The sequence below is a fragment of the Condylura cristata genome, unplaced genomic scaffold, assembly GCF_000260355.1.
Source record: "Condylura cristata isolate star-nosed mole 26May11 unplaced genomic scaffold, ConCri1.0 scaffold00001, whole genome shotgun sequence".
NCBI lineage: Eukaryota > Metazoa > Chordata > Mammalia > Eulipotyphla > Talpidae > Condylura > Condylura cristata.
This window is the reverse complement of record NW_004567102.1, coordinates 66,267,106-66,283,241: the sequence shown is the minus strand read 5'-3', so window position 1 is coordinate 66,283,241 and position 16,136 is coordinate 66,267,106. Positions and strand designations below refer to the sequence as shown.

General features: G+C 37.7%; 1 protein-coding gene across 1 annotated transcript in view; it reads left to right on the top strand.

The window, feature by feature from the left end:
- The window catches only part of SAMD3 (sterile alpha motif domain containing 3), a 41,097-nt gene that overhangs the window by 23,966 nt on the left and 995 nt on the right, over nucleotides 1-16,136 (top strand). The window contains exons 7-8 of the mRNA XM_012734450.1: nucleotides 10,630-10,830; nucleotides 15,875-16,046. Coding sequence (XP_012589904.1) covers nucleotides 10,630-10,830; nucleotides 15,875-16,046 — 373 coding nt within the window. The remainder of the gene's footprint in view (nucleotides 1-10,629; nucleotides 10,831-15,874; nucleotides 16,047-16,136) is intronic.

Genomic DNA, 16,136 nt, shown 5'->3' with positions numbered 1-16,136 from the left:
GGGGACCCATAGAAAAGGGTCAAACGTAGCCAGACCAGTCTGGGAGGAAAAGAACGCAATCAAAATCAATATAAACACTGCCATAGTCACCTCCCCATGGGTCTCTCACCCACATCTGTTTCAACCAGTCCAGAGCCAAGAAACAAGCATGGTTTCGTCACGTCTCCCTCTGCTTCACGTGGCTTCCTCAGGTCTCCTTTTGGCTCTGCATCCTGCTTCCTTCTTCAGACTTCCTTTTGCTCAGCTCTGCTCAGCTCCACCCACCTTCTGGGTGGGGCAGGGAACCTGGAACTTCCCCTTTTCCTAGCGACCACCATGTTTCAACTACACACTCTGAAGTATCAGTAGTACCGGAGCACCTACCCATGCCTCATTATACCTGTGTTCCTCATCTCTCACTGCTAAGAGATTTATGACCCAGGTATATGGGTGCCTCTACAGTTCAGAATCCCTGGCTAGGTCCCCAAGCCAAATCCTACAAAGCACAAGAACATACTCCTGTTTTGCAATGTCTTAAACAAAAAAAATCCCTTTCCAGCCTAAAGACCTCATGTTGGTCATACAGCCAAATGCGGCAGCTGCGCTATTACTTATGCATCTGACTTTTGCTTTTAGGTCCAAATATTTTGTAGCCCAGTGAATCAATAAATCTGTTTCCTTTGTACAACTGCCTTTTACTCTATTTCATTGTATACTTATAAACAGATATAATTAGAGTCTCAAAACAGTTGACTTAACAGCAATTTCATAAATTGCTGACATTATCCTTTTAAATGATGAAAGCAGTGGTTTTAACAGCTTTTGGGAATTGTATGAAAATGCATTGCAGTGTAGTACTGGAGTGCTTTTATAAAAATCCCCAGGTGTTAATCAGAGTTGAATGGATGAAACTCCTCAGTTCCTGAGACATAATACTTATTGCCCTGTGCTAGGCTCGTCACACTGGTTCGAGCCATTGCTTTTTTCCCATTCCTAGCTGCTTTCTTCCTACCTCTGCCCTTGGGTAACCCTTCCACTGTGTTCATATGCTTTTTGTATTTATTTTGAAATGTTACCACATGTGTACTGTCACTTTGATTTAATCTAAATGGTGTTCTGCACTGCATCCTTATTTCCCTTTAATCACTAACAGTTACAAGACTCATTCATGCAACTCTCTATATATCTAGCCCGGGATTGTAATGATTTTTTCAGTATTTCTTGCCTCAAGTTCTTCTCTATTCCATTACAAATTGCATTGTAGAGAGCACCGTCATACATGTCTGGCTGCAGAACTACCTGTGCCTGTCTGTTTGCAGACACAGAAGTGGAACTGGTAGGACTGAATACATGCCTGCACGTAATTTGACCAATTACCCCCGAATGACTCTGTTAGTCTCGCTTCCACAACAGTGCATATTTCTGTGTTCCTGCCAACCCTTGGCATTATCCAGCCTTCTAAGTTTTGCCAAGTCTAATAGGTATAAAGTGTAATCTCATTCTTGTTGTGATTTGCATTTCCCTGGATAATTAATGAGTCTGAGCATCTCTTTACATGTTTGTTAGCCTTTTGAGTTTCTTATTCTAGAAAATTAGCTCTTTATAGCTACTGCCCAATTTTTAAATGAGCTGGCAGCTTTTTCTTATTAGTTTGTCGGACGTAGTCCTTCATGTCCCAAGTCACAAAGATATTCTCCTTGTCCTTCTATTAAGTTTATAGTTTAAACTTTCATGTTTATGCCATTAAGCCATCTGGAGTTTATCTCTGCTTGTGCTATTATTAAGTAGGGATCTCCATATAATTAACTGCTTTCTAAGCACCAATTAACAAATAATTCAGTGTTTTCTTATTGGTTGATGGTATTGCTTTTATTGTATATTATGTTCTTAAATAGACTTGGGTATATTCTGGGCACTGTCTCTTATTCCATTGATCTATTCATAAATCATTGCTATATTACATTTAATTACTTGGTATTTATTACTTAATATCACTTAGTTCTTGGTATACAGGCATTTGCCAGTGGAAGATGTGCTGCCTCAGGAAGCCCCTCAGTAGAAAGGATTCTGTCCTCATTTTGTAAAGGGGTCCTTCTCTCAGATACCAGACCCTGCAACACCTTTGAGGCACCTTCTCATAGACCTGGAGGCTGGTCTGAACAAGTGCTGACTTCCGGTCGGAAGGCTGAACCAGAGGAGTAGCCACCACGTGGGGAGCCCCAGGATTAGCTCTGTTCTGCTCTTACAGAGAATCTGTTGGGACAGCCTGGAGGTGACCCTGCTCCTGTGTGCTGACTGGGGGGGTTGAGGGTGTGTGAACCTGGATCAGAGCACTGGAACCTCGATCCTTGCGTTACCATAGTCTGATGCTCTTCTTTTTAGGGAATCTCTTTTCATCCAGAGTGTTCTTCATCTTTGGCCTCTGCAAATTCCCTATTGAAAGCATCAGAATGTAAATGTGCTTTCAAAATGCTTAAGTGCTTCTTTAATGCTTTTTTTCACTAATGCATAGATTTTCTTAAGTTATTGAAATTTCTTTCAGTCAGTAGAATCTTCAGCCATTTATAAATTTTTCATTCACAGAATATAAGCTGATTTTGATAATAGATTATTCTTTCAAAATTTTGGGGACACTGTTGTTCGGTGTTTATAAGTTTATAATTGTTATCTTCCTGATGAATTGACCTTTTTTCATTATAAAATATCCTCCTCTGTCTCTCAGGGTTTATTTGGCGTTAGTATAGGCTCTTTATCTACTGGCTACTGTTTGCATGGGATATTTTTAATTTGAACCTAAAATGTGTATCTTGTAGACAGTATTTATAGTTGGATGGTTTAAAAAATCCATTCCGTCCATTACTTAACTGCAGTTACCAATAGGGTGGGACTTATTTCTAACATATTGCTATGTTTTCTATATTATCTTTTTCTTTGCATTTTCTTTTTCTATTACTGCCATCTTTTGTGTTAAGTAGATATTTTATAATGTGCCAATTTAACTTCCCTTAATGTTTCATTTTGTGTGTACATTTTAATTTATTTCCTTAGTGATTATCTTGGGGATTACAATTTACATCTTCATTTTAATAATCTAGTTTAAATTAATACCTATTTAATTGCAGTGGCACACAAAAACTTTGCTTCTCTATAACCCCAACCCTGTTTTTTGTTATTGTGCTCTTATTGTCACATCAAGGATAATATATATGTTTTGTACCTACCAACAGACTTATTTTTATTATTTTGTACAATTATCTTTTAAATAAGATGGGAAAAAGAGTTACAAACAGAAAATACATTTCTTTTTTAAAGATTTATTTATTTGTGCGCACAGAACTGGGGTACAGGCTAGAGGCTCAGGGGCTGCGAGAGGCTTCACCAGAGACAGAGCGGGGAGCAGAACAGGCAGATCAACGGAGTACACTGCTGAGGGGAGCAGCGGGCAGGTCAGGAGAGGTCTGCCACGCCATGTGGTCTCCTCCGGGGCAGGCGGAGATCGAACTCATGCGGAAGCGGCTTAAGCTTCTTAGTGCAGTGCTTTAACCCGCTGCACCACCAGGGAGGGCCTAAATAAAATATATTTTAAACATTATTTGTTAATGACAAGTTTAAAGAACATTGTGCAGTGTCTGAAAGAAGAAGGAAACAAAACTTGTATTTTGCCCAATTCTGATGTAAAATATCAGAGATGTTGTGGCAGTTTCTCATGAGAGGCTAAATTGTACTTTTTAAAAAATTTATAAGATGACTAGAATAGTGTCTTAGGAATTTAGCAAATGATTGTAGGATGTCTTTGTAACTCAGAGGCCTCCAAACATTTGCTAAATATATGAATTAACTGCCAGATGTCTAATTACTAACACTACTATTGTAATTAATTCCTCTCTAAAATATTTTCTTTGTATACTTGCTAGATATATAACATTGGAAATCATGAAGTAGTCTTATATGTCATATTTCTTTGGCTTGGAAAAAAAAGTGGAATGAAAAACTATGCAAAAACTTAGCCAGACAAATACTAAGAATATCTACCAAGTTCTTTTGGATTTCCCTTATGGCATTTACTGTTTGTTTCTTACTGTACCTGACACATAGTGATTTATTATACAAATACTGATTGTTTTTCTAGCCTTTTTCACAGTTGTTCTTCTCATGGTACAAAACTGAATAAGACAGCAAAAGCTGAAGAAAAAAAGTTGAAGAAAAACATTGAGAATTTATTGCATTCTAGATACAGTGCATCTTCTGCCATCAGTAGGTGGCAACATTGCTAATACTGTGAAGTTTTACAAGTCATCTGTGCTCTTGGAAACCGGCAAAGTTGCAGCAGTTTTCCTGCTGATTAACTGAGACACAGGACTGAGACACAGGACTGAATGTTAAGAGAAGAAACTTGTATAGGTTACACAAAGAACCATCATTTGCAAATGTATTATCATGATAATAGAAGTGAAAATGGGGATGAGTGGAATTTGAGATGAAGAAAATCCAAGCTAACACAGCTCTGTCCAATAGAATATAATATGGAGCACAGAAGTCATTTTAAATGTTCTACTAACCATCTTTTTTTTTTTTAAAGAAGCAGGTGCAATTATAATGTTAAGTTTATTTGATTTGATTCAACATATTCACAAATTATACTGGCTTCTTTTTTTTTCTCTTTTTGTATACCAGAAGTCTTTGAAGTTGAGTGTTTTCAGTACGTCTCACTCAGGATTTGGCACATTTCTAGTGTTCATTGACCACAAGTGGCAAATGGCTACTATAGGAAATAACTCAGATAAGTACAATTTTAGAGGAACCGCAGGGTTAGGGAGATGGTGGTGGACTGTGAGGAGCTCCATAACTAAGAGCAGCTTGACAACTTACTTGCTGGCTTTCAGAGTCAGTTTCCAGACCATAAATACAGGACCTTTACATTCAATCTTGAGGTTTTTTTCCTGTTAGTTATTTTCTTGTTTTTCTTTTTTAAATTATATATATAAAATAACATTTTTTATTTTTGTCCAATGTATGCTTTCTCTTCTCAGGTTAGTCCCCATGGAATTCCCACCACCAAATTCACCTGTGCACCATCACCATAGTCCCTTGTGTTCTCCTCTTCCCTGCTTTGATCCCTCTCCCCTCACTCCCCACCCCCACCCTGCAGAATGTCTCTGATTTATAGTTTCCTCGGGTTTTTTTTTTTGTTGTTGTTGTTGTTACTATTTCTCCCCCCACCCCATCTCTTATTTGATTCCCCTATATTCTTCCTATAAGTGAAGCCATCTGCTATTTTTTTTTCCTTCCAACTTATTATAACAAAATCACATCTAGTGAAAATCAAAGTGAGTTTTCATTCATCTCTGGGAGAGAAAATGATAGCTACACTTTAACCTTTGTTGTATCTTACAACTATAAAAGCAGTCTCAATATTCTGTTAAGATCTAATGCAGAAGTGTTATCTTTGTTTTCATGCTGTCAGCTTGGACTGACAATTGGCTAGAGCCAGGCTCTCTTCTATCCCCTTAGACTGACAATTGGGTAGAGCCAGGCTCTCTTCTATCCCACCCAACTCTCTGCCTGCGCAGTCATCTTAGGTCAGGGCACCGGTGTGTGACAGAGGGGTGGCATAGATCAGTGTTTAGATCTAACTCAGGTTAATGTTGTGGTTGCTTTATGCCAATTCTTATGAAGCCACATATCCCACTGATGATTCTTAGACTTCTTAAATGTATCTACTTTTTGGCCATCTGTTCCCTGCTTAGTGGCTGCTTCTTCCCATTACTTTTTGAGTGTATTCTTCTCTGCTCATCTTCACTTCCAAAAACAGATAGGCAGCAGTTGATTCTGCTGCTGCTGCTCTGTAAAGTTAAGACATTGCTCATTCACTCGTGCCCTCATCTGAATGTGTTCTACTCAGAAACCAGCCATTCAGAGCAAGGCCATTTATCTCCTTGGAGAAGTATTTGGCTATCCCAAGACGGTTGAGGCTGGGAAAGACACTTTCCTTTTGAGAGTCCCAACTGGCTTATCAACAAATTGAGATCATCCATTTGGGTCAGAGGATTTCTAAATTCCTTCCAGCTCTAAGAATATAGAAATTATTTCAAAAGTGAGAATTTTAAATTCTGATAGTCATTAAAAATTTTCCTTCTAAAAAAAAAATCCTTCTAAAGAGGACTTTAATCTGGGATACGATCCAGTAATATGAGTCCCATTAAGTAGAAGCTCCCTAGAAACTCTACTACCCATGACATTTCTTGAATTACTTGCAGACTTGGGGCAGCAGTATATCATGTTTATAAATAATCTGTAATGTTGATATTAGCAGTTCCATATTTCAGTAAAAAGAAAGTTTTAAATGATAATTTTCTCCTTTACTATTTAAAAATTAGGTTTTTATTTTATTTAAAAATCACCATACCGGCCCTCCCTGGTGGCACAGCGGGTTAAAGCACAGCACTGAGAATCTAAAGCCACTTCCACATGAGTTCGATTTCCGCCTGCCCCGGAGGTGACCACATGGTATGGCAGACCTCTCCTGACCCGCCCGCTGCTCCCCTCAGCAGTGTACTTCGTCGACCTGCCTGTTCTGCTCCCCACTCTGTCTCTGGTGAAGCCTCTCACCCTCCGCATCTATGGCCTGTACCCCAGTTCTATATGAATAAATAAATAAATCTTAAAAAAAAAATCACCATACCTTTTAGACTGATAAAGTATATGTAGCATGTGTAATTTATTAAAAAAAAAATTCAATGCTGTGAATCAGTATTCAGATATAGAATTGTAACACTGCCCCATAACATAGTGTCTACTTAGGATTTCCTCCCCTTTCCACATTCACCATCCAAAACTATCATATTCCACTCTTAATTTTTTTTTTAAAGATTTATTTATTCATACAGAACTGGGGTACAGGCCAGAGATGCGGAGGGTGAGAGGATTCACCAGAGACAGAGTGGGGAGCAGAACAGGCAGGTCGTCGAAGTACACTGCTGAGGGGAGCAGCGGGCGGGTCAGGAGAGGTCTGCCGTGCCATGTGGATCTCCTCTGGGGCAGGCGGGGATCGAACTCATGCGGAAGTGGCTTAAGCTTCTTAGTGCAGTGCTTTAACCCGCTGCACCACCAGGGAGGGCCTTCCACCCTGAATTTTATGATTATCACATATGCATGACTCCTAAACAATATAGTTTAGCTGTGCCTGTTTTTGAAGTTGACACAATGATGTGAAAACTACACATGTTGTTTATGACATCTTTTTTTTTCCCACTCAATATAATGTCTCTGGGATTTCATTCAGGCTGTCAAGTACAGCTGTCTAGTTCATTAACTATTATATTGGCTTAAAAATCTATTGTGACAGCAAAACACAGCTTATTTGTTTGTTCTATGAATAGACATTTGGCTTATTTCCAGTTCTTGCTGTTATGAACTGTGCCACACCAAACTTTCGTGTGTGTGTATTCTTGTACACATGCACACGTGTCTACGTACAGCATTTTCAAGGATATACACTTGCATTGGGTATGCAAATATTCAACTTTATAGGACAGTGGTAACAATTTTCTTTGGGACTGTAGCTATTTAAATTCACTGAGTAGTACTTGTTATTATCTCCAATTATTGTGAGTAAAGTATCTTATTTGGTCCTAATTTTCAATTGAATTATGTGTGAGTCTTATAATCTGGTCATGTTTATGGAGCATTCAAGTTTCTTTTTCTGTAAAATGCTCGGCCATGTCTTTTGTCTGTTTTTTCTTTGAGGTTGCCTTTTCCTTATTTATTGATAAGAATTCTCTAAATATTATGTTCTCTACTCCTTGACAAACTAGTGATACACCACCATAAATATTTTTGCCCATTTTATACCATGTTTTTATGACACCATGCTTCTTCCTGGTGTTTTTGGACAAAAAGCAGCTTGTAATTTTAATATAGTTAGATGGATCAGTCATTTCCCTTATGGCTGATCTCTTTTGGAACAATTTTTTCTTACCATAAAATGAAATACCATTACCTTAAAAAATGTAAATGTCTGTGTTTAACATTTAAGCTTTTCAACGATGTGAAATTTATCATAAGATGTGCCATTTTTCCCCTTTGTCCCATAAAGTTAAAACTCCTGCATATTCTGTAAAATAATCCTTCCTTTCCCAGAGCTTTGTGATATTGTCTCTATTGTCTCCAAACTCTTTGTCTAGAAGCTCTGCTGTGTTCCACTAGTAAAGTTACCAATCCTTTCATGGATAACAAATTTTCTTATGTGCATAGAGGTCGTATGTCTTCATGCTCTCTTATGGCTCTATTTAGAGAAAGTTAACTTCCTTATAGTTATGCTGAGAGTAAATATGGTACATTTGTCCATTTATTTAGTTCTCATTAATATTTCCCAATAATTTTCCCCATAGAAGTCTAGGGAATATTTTATTTGATATTTATTTAATATTAATTAATTAATCAATCAATTAATTACTTCCATTTATTTAATTTTGTTAAAATTTTCAAAAATTATATTTTCTGTTCATTACTATGTTTTTGTATACATTTTATATTTAGTTGTTCTGGTAAGTTCTAATCTTAACAAATTACATGTATATCAATTTGAGTTTTCTCTTAATCACATCACCATGAATAATGATAAATTTTCTTTCCATCATTCCAGCTTTGCATCTTTTATTTCTCTTTTTTATCTTACTACACTAAATAGGATAGTCAGTGCAACTCTAAATAAAAGTGTAATAGACTATCTTCATCTTGTTTTTAATTGGAGGATAATTATTTAAAAATTTCATCATTAAAGTTATATCAGCTCAAGTTTTGGTTGATAATTTTACAAGTTTTAAAAATTTCTCTTATTTTGACAAGCTTTTTTTTTTTAAACCTAAAGAGATGCTGCATTTTATACACTGTCTTCATTCTACAGATTTGAAATGATCAGATTTTTCTAAATCAATAGTTAAGGCAAGATATGGTATTTATATATATGTAGATAATCTAGACAAATTAGAGAAGTGTTAATATGCACATGGATCAAAGCCCTTTTTCTGTCCCAAATCTTTCCAAAACAGTGGCCTTCAAATTCTGATTGCAGTAGGAAATTATGTGTAATGTAGTGAGTTAATCAACCACACTTAATTTCTATAGTATGCTTATTAACATCAGACCATAGGCACATTTCTACAGCAAAGGAATAAACTCATTAGTTTCTTGTTTCTAATATTTGCAACTTTGTTCATGAATGAGATTCACCTGCCATTTTCCTCTTTTACTCCGTTCTAGGTTTGGGAATCAAGTTCACAGAGTCTTCATAGAATGTGTTGGAGAGTACTTATTTTTCTTTGCCCTTGTGACTCAACAAACGAGTTTGCATAATTTTGGAACACTCTAAAAATTAGTGGAAATTTTCTATAAAAACTTGAGGTCTTAGTATTTTCTTGATGAATGCTTTTATCTTCTAGCTAAATTTTAGTCTGTTGGATGGTCCTATTTTTCTAGGAATGTGTTCACTTGATTTATGCCTTGCTTATGATACTATCTTTACAGGAAGCAGATCTACCTAAAATGCTTGGCAAACGCTGATGTTGGATCATTCGTGACTCCTAATGATCTTTCTCATCTTTTTCAGTAGCATCTATTCACATTCCCTCCAGGTTGAGTTTGTCAACTTGTTAGTGCAAGTGCAGTTCAGCTGAGTATCCTCTCAACTAAATTTGCTAGAAAGATTGTTCCCTTCATTCTTTGAAACTGATTATCTTTAATTTTTTTAGTTATATGCAGGGTATTTCTTTGCCACCCACCTCCAGCCAGTGTACCCAAATGTATAGTGAATATTATTGACATATGATGATTTAGCATCCTAAAATACCAACGTAATATTTTTAATTTGGATTAAGTAACATAGTTCTGTATCTCTTGTAAGGCAGTTAAAAAGGAAAAATATCAATAATAATCATAACAGTAACTTAATTTTTTAAAAAGATTTATTTATTTATGCATACAGAACTGGGGTGCAAATCAGAGGTGCAGTGGAGGTGAGAGGATTCACCAGAGACAGAGTGGGAAGCACAAAAGGCAGATTGACGAAGTACACTGCTGGGGGGAGCAGCTGGCAGGTCAGGAGAGGTCTGCCACGCCATGTGGGTCACCTCCCGGGCAGGGATTGAATTCGTGCTGAAGTGTCTGAGGCTGGCTTGCAGTGCTGTGCTTTAACCCGCTGTGCCACCAGGGAGGGCCAATAATTCCTTAATTTAAAACTCTATCTTTTCCTAATGACTTATCTTTTAAAATTTAAGAGTAAAAATAAACAATATTGCTGTTGAGTGTGAACTCTCTGGATAATCTTGTACATAGGAAGTAAAGTGCAAGTGTACATAGGAAATAAAGTAACTTAATGATCTGTCAAGAAAATATATTAATTCCACAGTAAGTAATTGCTTAATTATTCTTAGCATTAGAGGTGGCCCATTCAACACTATTGAAGGTCAAGTGTAATCACATAATCTGATGCTCAGTATGAGTGCTTTATTATGACATATGTAACCCTATCTATCATATATGAGTATGTGTACTTGTATGTCTGTATAATGAGTGCAATACAACCTATAATTCAAATTTTCATAAGGTCACTTGAAACATGGACTGTGTTGATATTTTGAAAATATTTCACAGGAAGAAACTATTTGTTTAGATTCTGAGGTAGAAGACCATATTAACTGGCTCCAGCAAGAGTACACAAAACCAGAAAAGGACTGGAAAGAAATTGATAAGAGGATGAGCCAGACTTTGGAAATCAGAAGGAAGTTGATCAACAGCAGAACTCCCGTGAAAGACATTCTCAGAATGTTTCCTTTCTTGAAGTGCCCTTATCAGGTATCTTTATTCATCTCTAAATGTAATGTCCAAGTTGATTGTTCTCTTTCCTCTTGGAGTAGTAACAGGACTATGTAGCAGGACAGTGGGTGTAAATCTTGGTTAGCTGTGTGAAGCCCCTGGGCTGAAACCTAAGACTGGTAAAAATTTCTGGTTGCCTCTGCCAGTGTCAGGTACTGGATGGATACACTCCAGATTTAACGTTACCTGTCATTGAGAGTTGGGGACCACTATTGCTGGGCCTTTTGATAGCATGAAAAGTATTTTTTTTTTTTGCATGCAGTAGACAGTCATTTATTAGGGAATTGTCTGTGTATAACACTAGACAAAGTCTGTTTCCTTTATGATTTACAAATCACTTAATAAAGGGGTCTAAATAGTGGTTTACTTTTTAAATAAAAAAACTATCCACTTACCTTACTTAAGGTAGAAGATATGAAAGGGTCTTGTTACAGTTTTAATATAATTTAAACTGAGGTAGGTAGTAAATATTTCATCAAAGTTAAAATATTACATGGGAAAAAAATCTGTGGATGCAGTCAACCAAATTTAAAAAGTTTTACATGTTTCTTCTTTCAAAATAACCTGAAAACCCAAAGAATTTCTGTGTTTTTATAATAATGTGAATAGCAAGCATTTGAGTGTTCGGTATTTATGAAGAACACTTAGTATGTTCTTAGTGCTTACATGAATTAGTTGATCTCATCCTCTCAACAACTCTCCCTTAGTTATTGCTTGATTTCTCTTAATCTTTCTCTTGCTGGGAGTAAGTAATAGCCAGTAACTCTATTAAAAGAGTATGTCACCTACAAAATATAGTTGTTCAAAACAACTCCTCTGAAAGCAGGGAACATGTTTTCAATATCTTAGTAGTTCCCAAGATGCCTAGCAGAATACTGCGCATGTAATTCAAGGAAATTCTGATTTTTGAATGCTGAATGCGTTACTATAATAGATATGTGGTACCTTACTCTATTTGGCTGTTGTAAGAAAAGTGTCATAGACTGGATAGATACTGTTTTGGAGTTATTCTTCACAGTTCTGGAAGTTGGGAATTCTAAAATGAAGACACCAACAGATTTGATGGCTGGTGAGAGCCATCTTTCTGATTCATGGGCCAGAACCTTTCTGATTCTGTGACTTCACATGGCTAAAGGGGCAAGCTAGCTCTAGGGACTTGTGTATAAGGGCAATAATCTACTCATGAGGACTTGGCCCTCAAGACTTAATCACCTCCTAAAGCCCTTACCTCCTAACCCACCACAATGAGCCATTAAGTTTCAGCATGTGGATTTTGGGGGGACATAAGCATTCATTCATAGCAGTTGTTAGCTGAATGTGGTCAAGATGTTGCAGCTGTTAGGGGTTTTCATTGGACAGTTCCTGAAAGGCTTAGTGATAGATTCAGATGAGTTATGGCTAAATGACCTTTCAAAGAACCAAAGTGAAGTAAGTCTGAGGTCCATGACATGTGGAGTGAGGAGCACAAAGATTTCAGACCGACTGCTTTTACTCATGGTGTAACTGGTGTCACTTATGCTATAACCGTTGTCACTCATGCTGTAAGCAGTACCCCAAGTTTTTCCCACTGTGGCATCTTATATCTTCCTCCCCCAAGCCAACACACACACTCTCAGGCTTGTTCACTTTTATATCCAAAGTGTGCATTGGAGTGCAGTTTTTGTAACAACTGTATTTACTAAATAAAGTTGTCTATGTCTTGTTTTAAACAAAAGAGTAAAAAATTTTAGCTTTCTCCAGGAAGTAGCTCTCCCAACTCAGTCTTGAGCAGCCAGCTGGAATAAACACTTTTGCTTCCTGAAATAGAAGCAGGCTTATCATTACTTATTAGATGCAGTTAACAATCCCTCTAATAGGATAGCTGCCTCTGCCAAACCCCTCTCAGCACTGGTAGCTACCACCTTGTGAAAACCCTCAGTACTTAAGGAGGGAGCTGTTAGCTATGATGTGACAGAAGAGAAGCAGCAGGGGTGGGAAGCTGGTCCCAGGGGTTGACACAGACCTTCTTTCAGTCCTCCACGCTTCAACCCTTGGCCTACAGAAAACTTTCTTGCAGCAGCAGATTTAAAAATTCAATATTGTAACGATAGACTAAAATATAATTAGGAATTTGTCGATGGGATCTATTAGATTGGCACAAGACAAATATGAAGTGGAGGTAAGCAGTATCCCAAGTTTTTCTAGTAAAAACCCCTGAAAAAGCTTTCACCTTCTCAGCTATTGAAATAGCTACTAAAATCGCTGAGAAACTATTTCAGTAATCATCACTGAAAACTCAAGGCCACGAGAGTCACAATGAATGTAACACAATTGCAAAGGAATACAAAATGAAAGAATCTGTTTGGCCACGATGGAGTCACCGGAACTGCCTTGCCAGCCTGCCATTTATGGGATGAACTTGAAAACACTACATGAGGTAGCTGCTTTAAGACCACAAAAAGCAGGCACCATAGACTCTGATCCTTTATAAAAGTGGAACACATACCATGTGCTTCAGCTTTCTGACTTTCTAAAACATGGTGCCAAAAGTTGGAAGTCAGCAAAACAGAAAGAAATTGGAGTTTGGCATTTGCAGGACAAATGTTAAAGGAAAGTGGAGAAGCAAAGTCCCTGGCTAAGAGCTGGACTGCCCAGGATGAGATCACACCATGGCCCAAAAGGTGATGTCAGGGGCTATGCTGGCCTGGCCGCACTGGAGAGACCTTGAGGAGCACCTTGCTCAGCCAAGAGAATCCAGAAAACCCACACTGTATGAAAGCTCAACACTGGAGTCAGGACCATCCCTGAAGGCCCAGGGCTGAAACCAAAATAGACCTGTTGAATGAATGATAAATCACGTCTGGTAACACCAGAAGGATCAACCAGAAATTTCACTTCCAGCCAGAACAAAAATGGAATACTTTAAGGGAATGTCACATAATATAGATTCTCTTCTCATGGGTCCCTGGGGTCACAGTGAGGGGTACCACCCAGTGCCCACCCCTTGATTCCTGGACCTGTGCCTTCTGGCTATGTCCCCATATTTTGGGAAACAGCAACATATATTGCACTGGTTGAGAGTACATTCAGGCTCCTGTAGAGACTTCTTCCAGCCCCGCAAAGTATTCCTACCTGACTGGTGCTGTGCCTCTGTCTGCATAAGTCCATTCCACCGTTCTGACAAGTCAGTGGCTTCTGAGTTGTGGGGAGCAGGGTAAAATCAGGGAATTCTAGGTATCATTACTGTGGGGCAACTCAGCAGAGAAATGGAATATCTATATATGTATGTATGTATGTATGTGTATATATAAAGAAGCAAATTTAATTTCAGAAATGATGGCATCTGAAATGAAAACAGCACTGGATAGGGAAATGTATATAAGAGAGGGGAAGAAAGGATCTATGAACTTAAAATTAGATCAATGGAAATGATCCAACCTGCATAACCAAAAGGCTTGAATTAGTAACCTATGGGCCAGCCTGGGGTTGTGCAACTGACCCTTCACTGCTGGAAGTTAGGCTCTAGGAGGGGTGGAGAAGATTTATGCAAATAAGCAAAGGGATAAAGAGAGTCAGGTTTCTGGGTATTGGAAAGAATCTGTGGGAGGGAGGAAGTTAGACTAAGCCCTGTGGCATCAACTGAATTGAATGTATTGGTGTGAACTTAGGGATTTTAGTATTTATCTAGAGATACATAAACAGAGATGCGTGTATGTCCCTGAGTGTGTGCGTTTCTATAGCTACAAGTACATATCACCTACCTTTGCTCTCTGAGAAATCCCAGCATCATAACACCACTAAGCGATACCTAGGGCTGAAGTTTTCATTTCCAAATATCATTTTCCACTTAAAGGAACCAGGGTTTCTGGAGAAATGACTGTTGTGGGGACTTGGACAGAAATAACATGAGGCAAACTTGAAGCACCATGTAGTGCCAGAAACTAAGGAAGTAACACAGACACTTTCAATGGGCCAAAATAGCATTGGAGGAACTTGAAGGACTTCTATGATCTCTATTTACTCTTCCTGTACCTTTAATGTAAACTTGAAATTATTATAAATGGTTAAAAATGTTCCTAAGCTAGTCACCTAGTAAGTAGTGGAATGTTCATCTTCACACTTCACTTCATCTCTCCCTGCAGTGAAAAACCCTTTAAAAGGCATTAATCCAGATTAGTGCGCCACTGAAGGTTGCTTGGCAACAGGCAACTTCACCTTTATGAGATAATGTGCGTTCAATTTTCTGATAACATAGAGTGCTAATTTTTGGCCTATTTCTGAGCTACCAAAATTCAAGGAACAATGAGACCCAGTGGGTAGTACCTCTGTTCTTTGCAGAATTTTAGGGAAGGCAATGTTTGCATTCATTCCTACTAATGTAGGTGTCGTGTAATCTTATAATGCAGCTTGGTGAAAAACAAACTGGGGAGGGAGGAAGGATGATGGGCTCTCTGGGGTTGCCGGGCATGGGTTACAGCAGGACAAAGTTACCATTTAAGGGTTTCCATTAACATAAACTGATTTTGTACTTAAATATTTTTTATTCTTTTATTTCTATCCCTAAGGAGTTTCTATAGCTAATCTCTCTTTCCTGTAGTATACAATGATTAGGTGGTTTTCAAGGTCTGATTCTGTGTTTCCTAAAATATGGTTTCTTTTTCTGTTTTTTTGGCTACTTGTTCTGCCAAAACGTAACAATGCTATGTACCTGAAGAGATGAAAGAGCATAGAATCTTAGCTGGGTGACCTAAATAACCAAAATATGTGTCTAGATTTTGAAACCCTCATGTAGTTGAGTCTGCAGTGAAGGTTTTGATTCTACATACTTAGAAGTCTGCCATATCCATTACTTATCTTTTCCTATTCACTTTAAGCTTTTATTTTCTTTGTGCTAAGTCTTTACTTCTCCATTATTGCTACTCAAAATATCTATTAAATAGTTGAACCTAACATTCAAAGTTTAATATAACATTAGAGTTATTTACTTCCTTGTGTCCTATATATTATTTTTTTCTGATACATATATATTTCTTTCTTTTTCCAGATGTTCAGAGAATTCCAACTTCTTACAAGAACAGATATTTATAATAAAACAAGGCACATCTTGGAATCCTATTCAGAAAATATACTGACTTCTTTTTCAGTAGTGAACAATCCCATCAATATTGCATTGCAAGAAAAGATGAAACAGCACACAGACCAAGACATGTTGAAACGTTAGTGAAGCTGGGGGAGGATTTTGCTATTCTCATGTGATCTAGTCTCAAATAGCTATGTAACTTGGGGTAATTCAAAAAGCTCTGTTG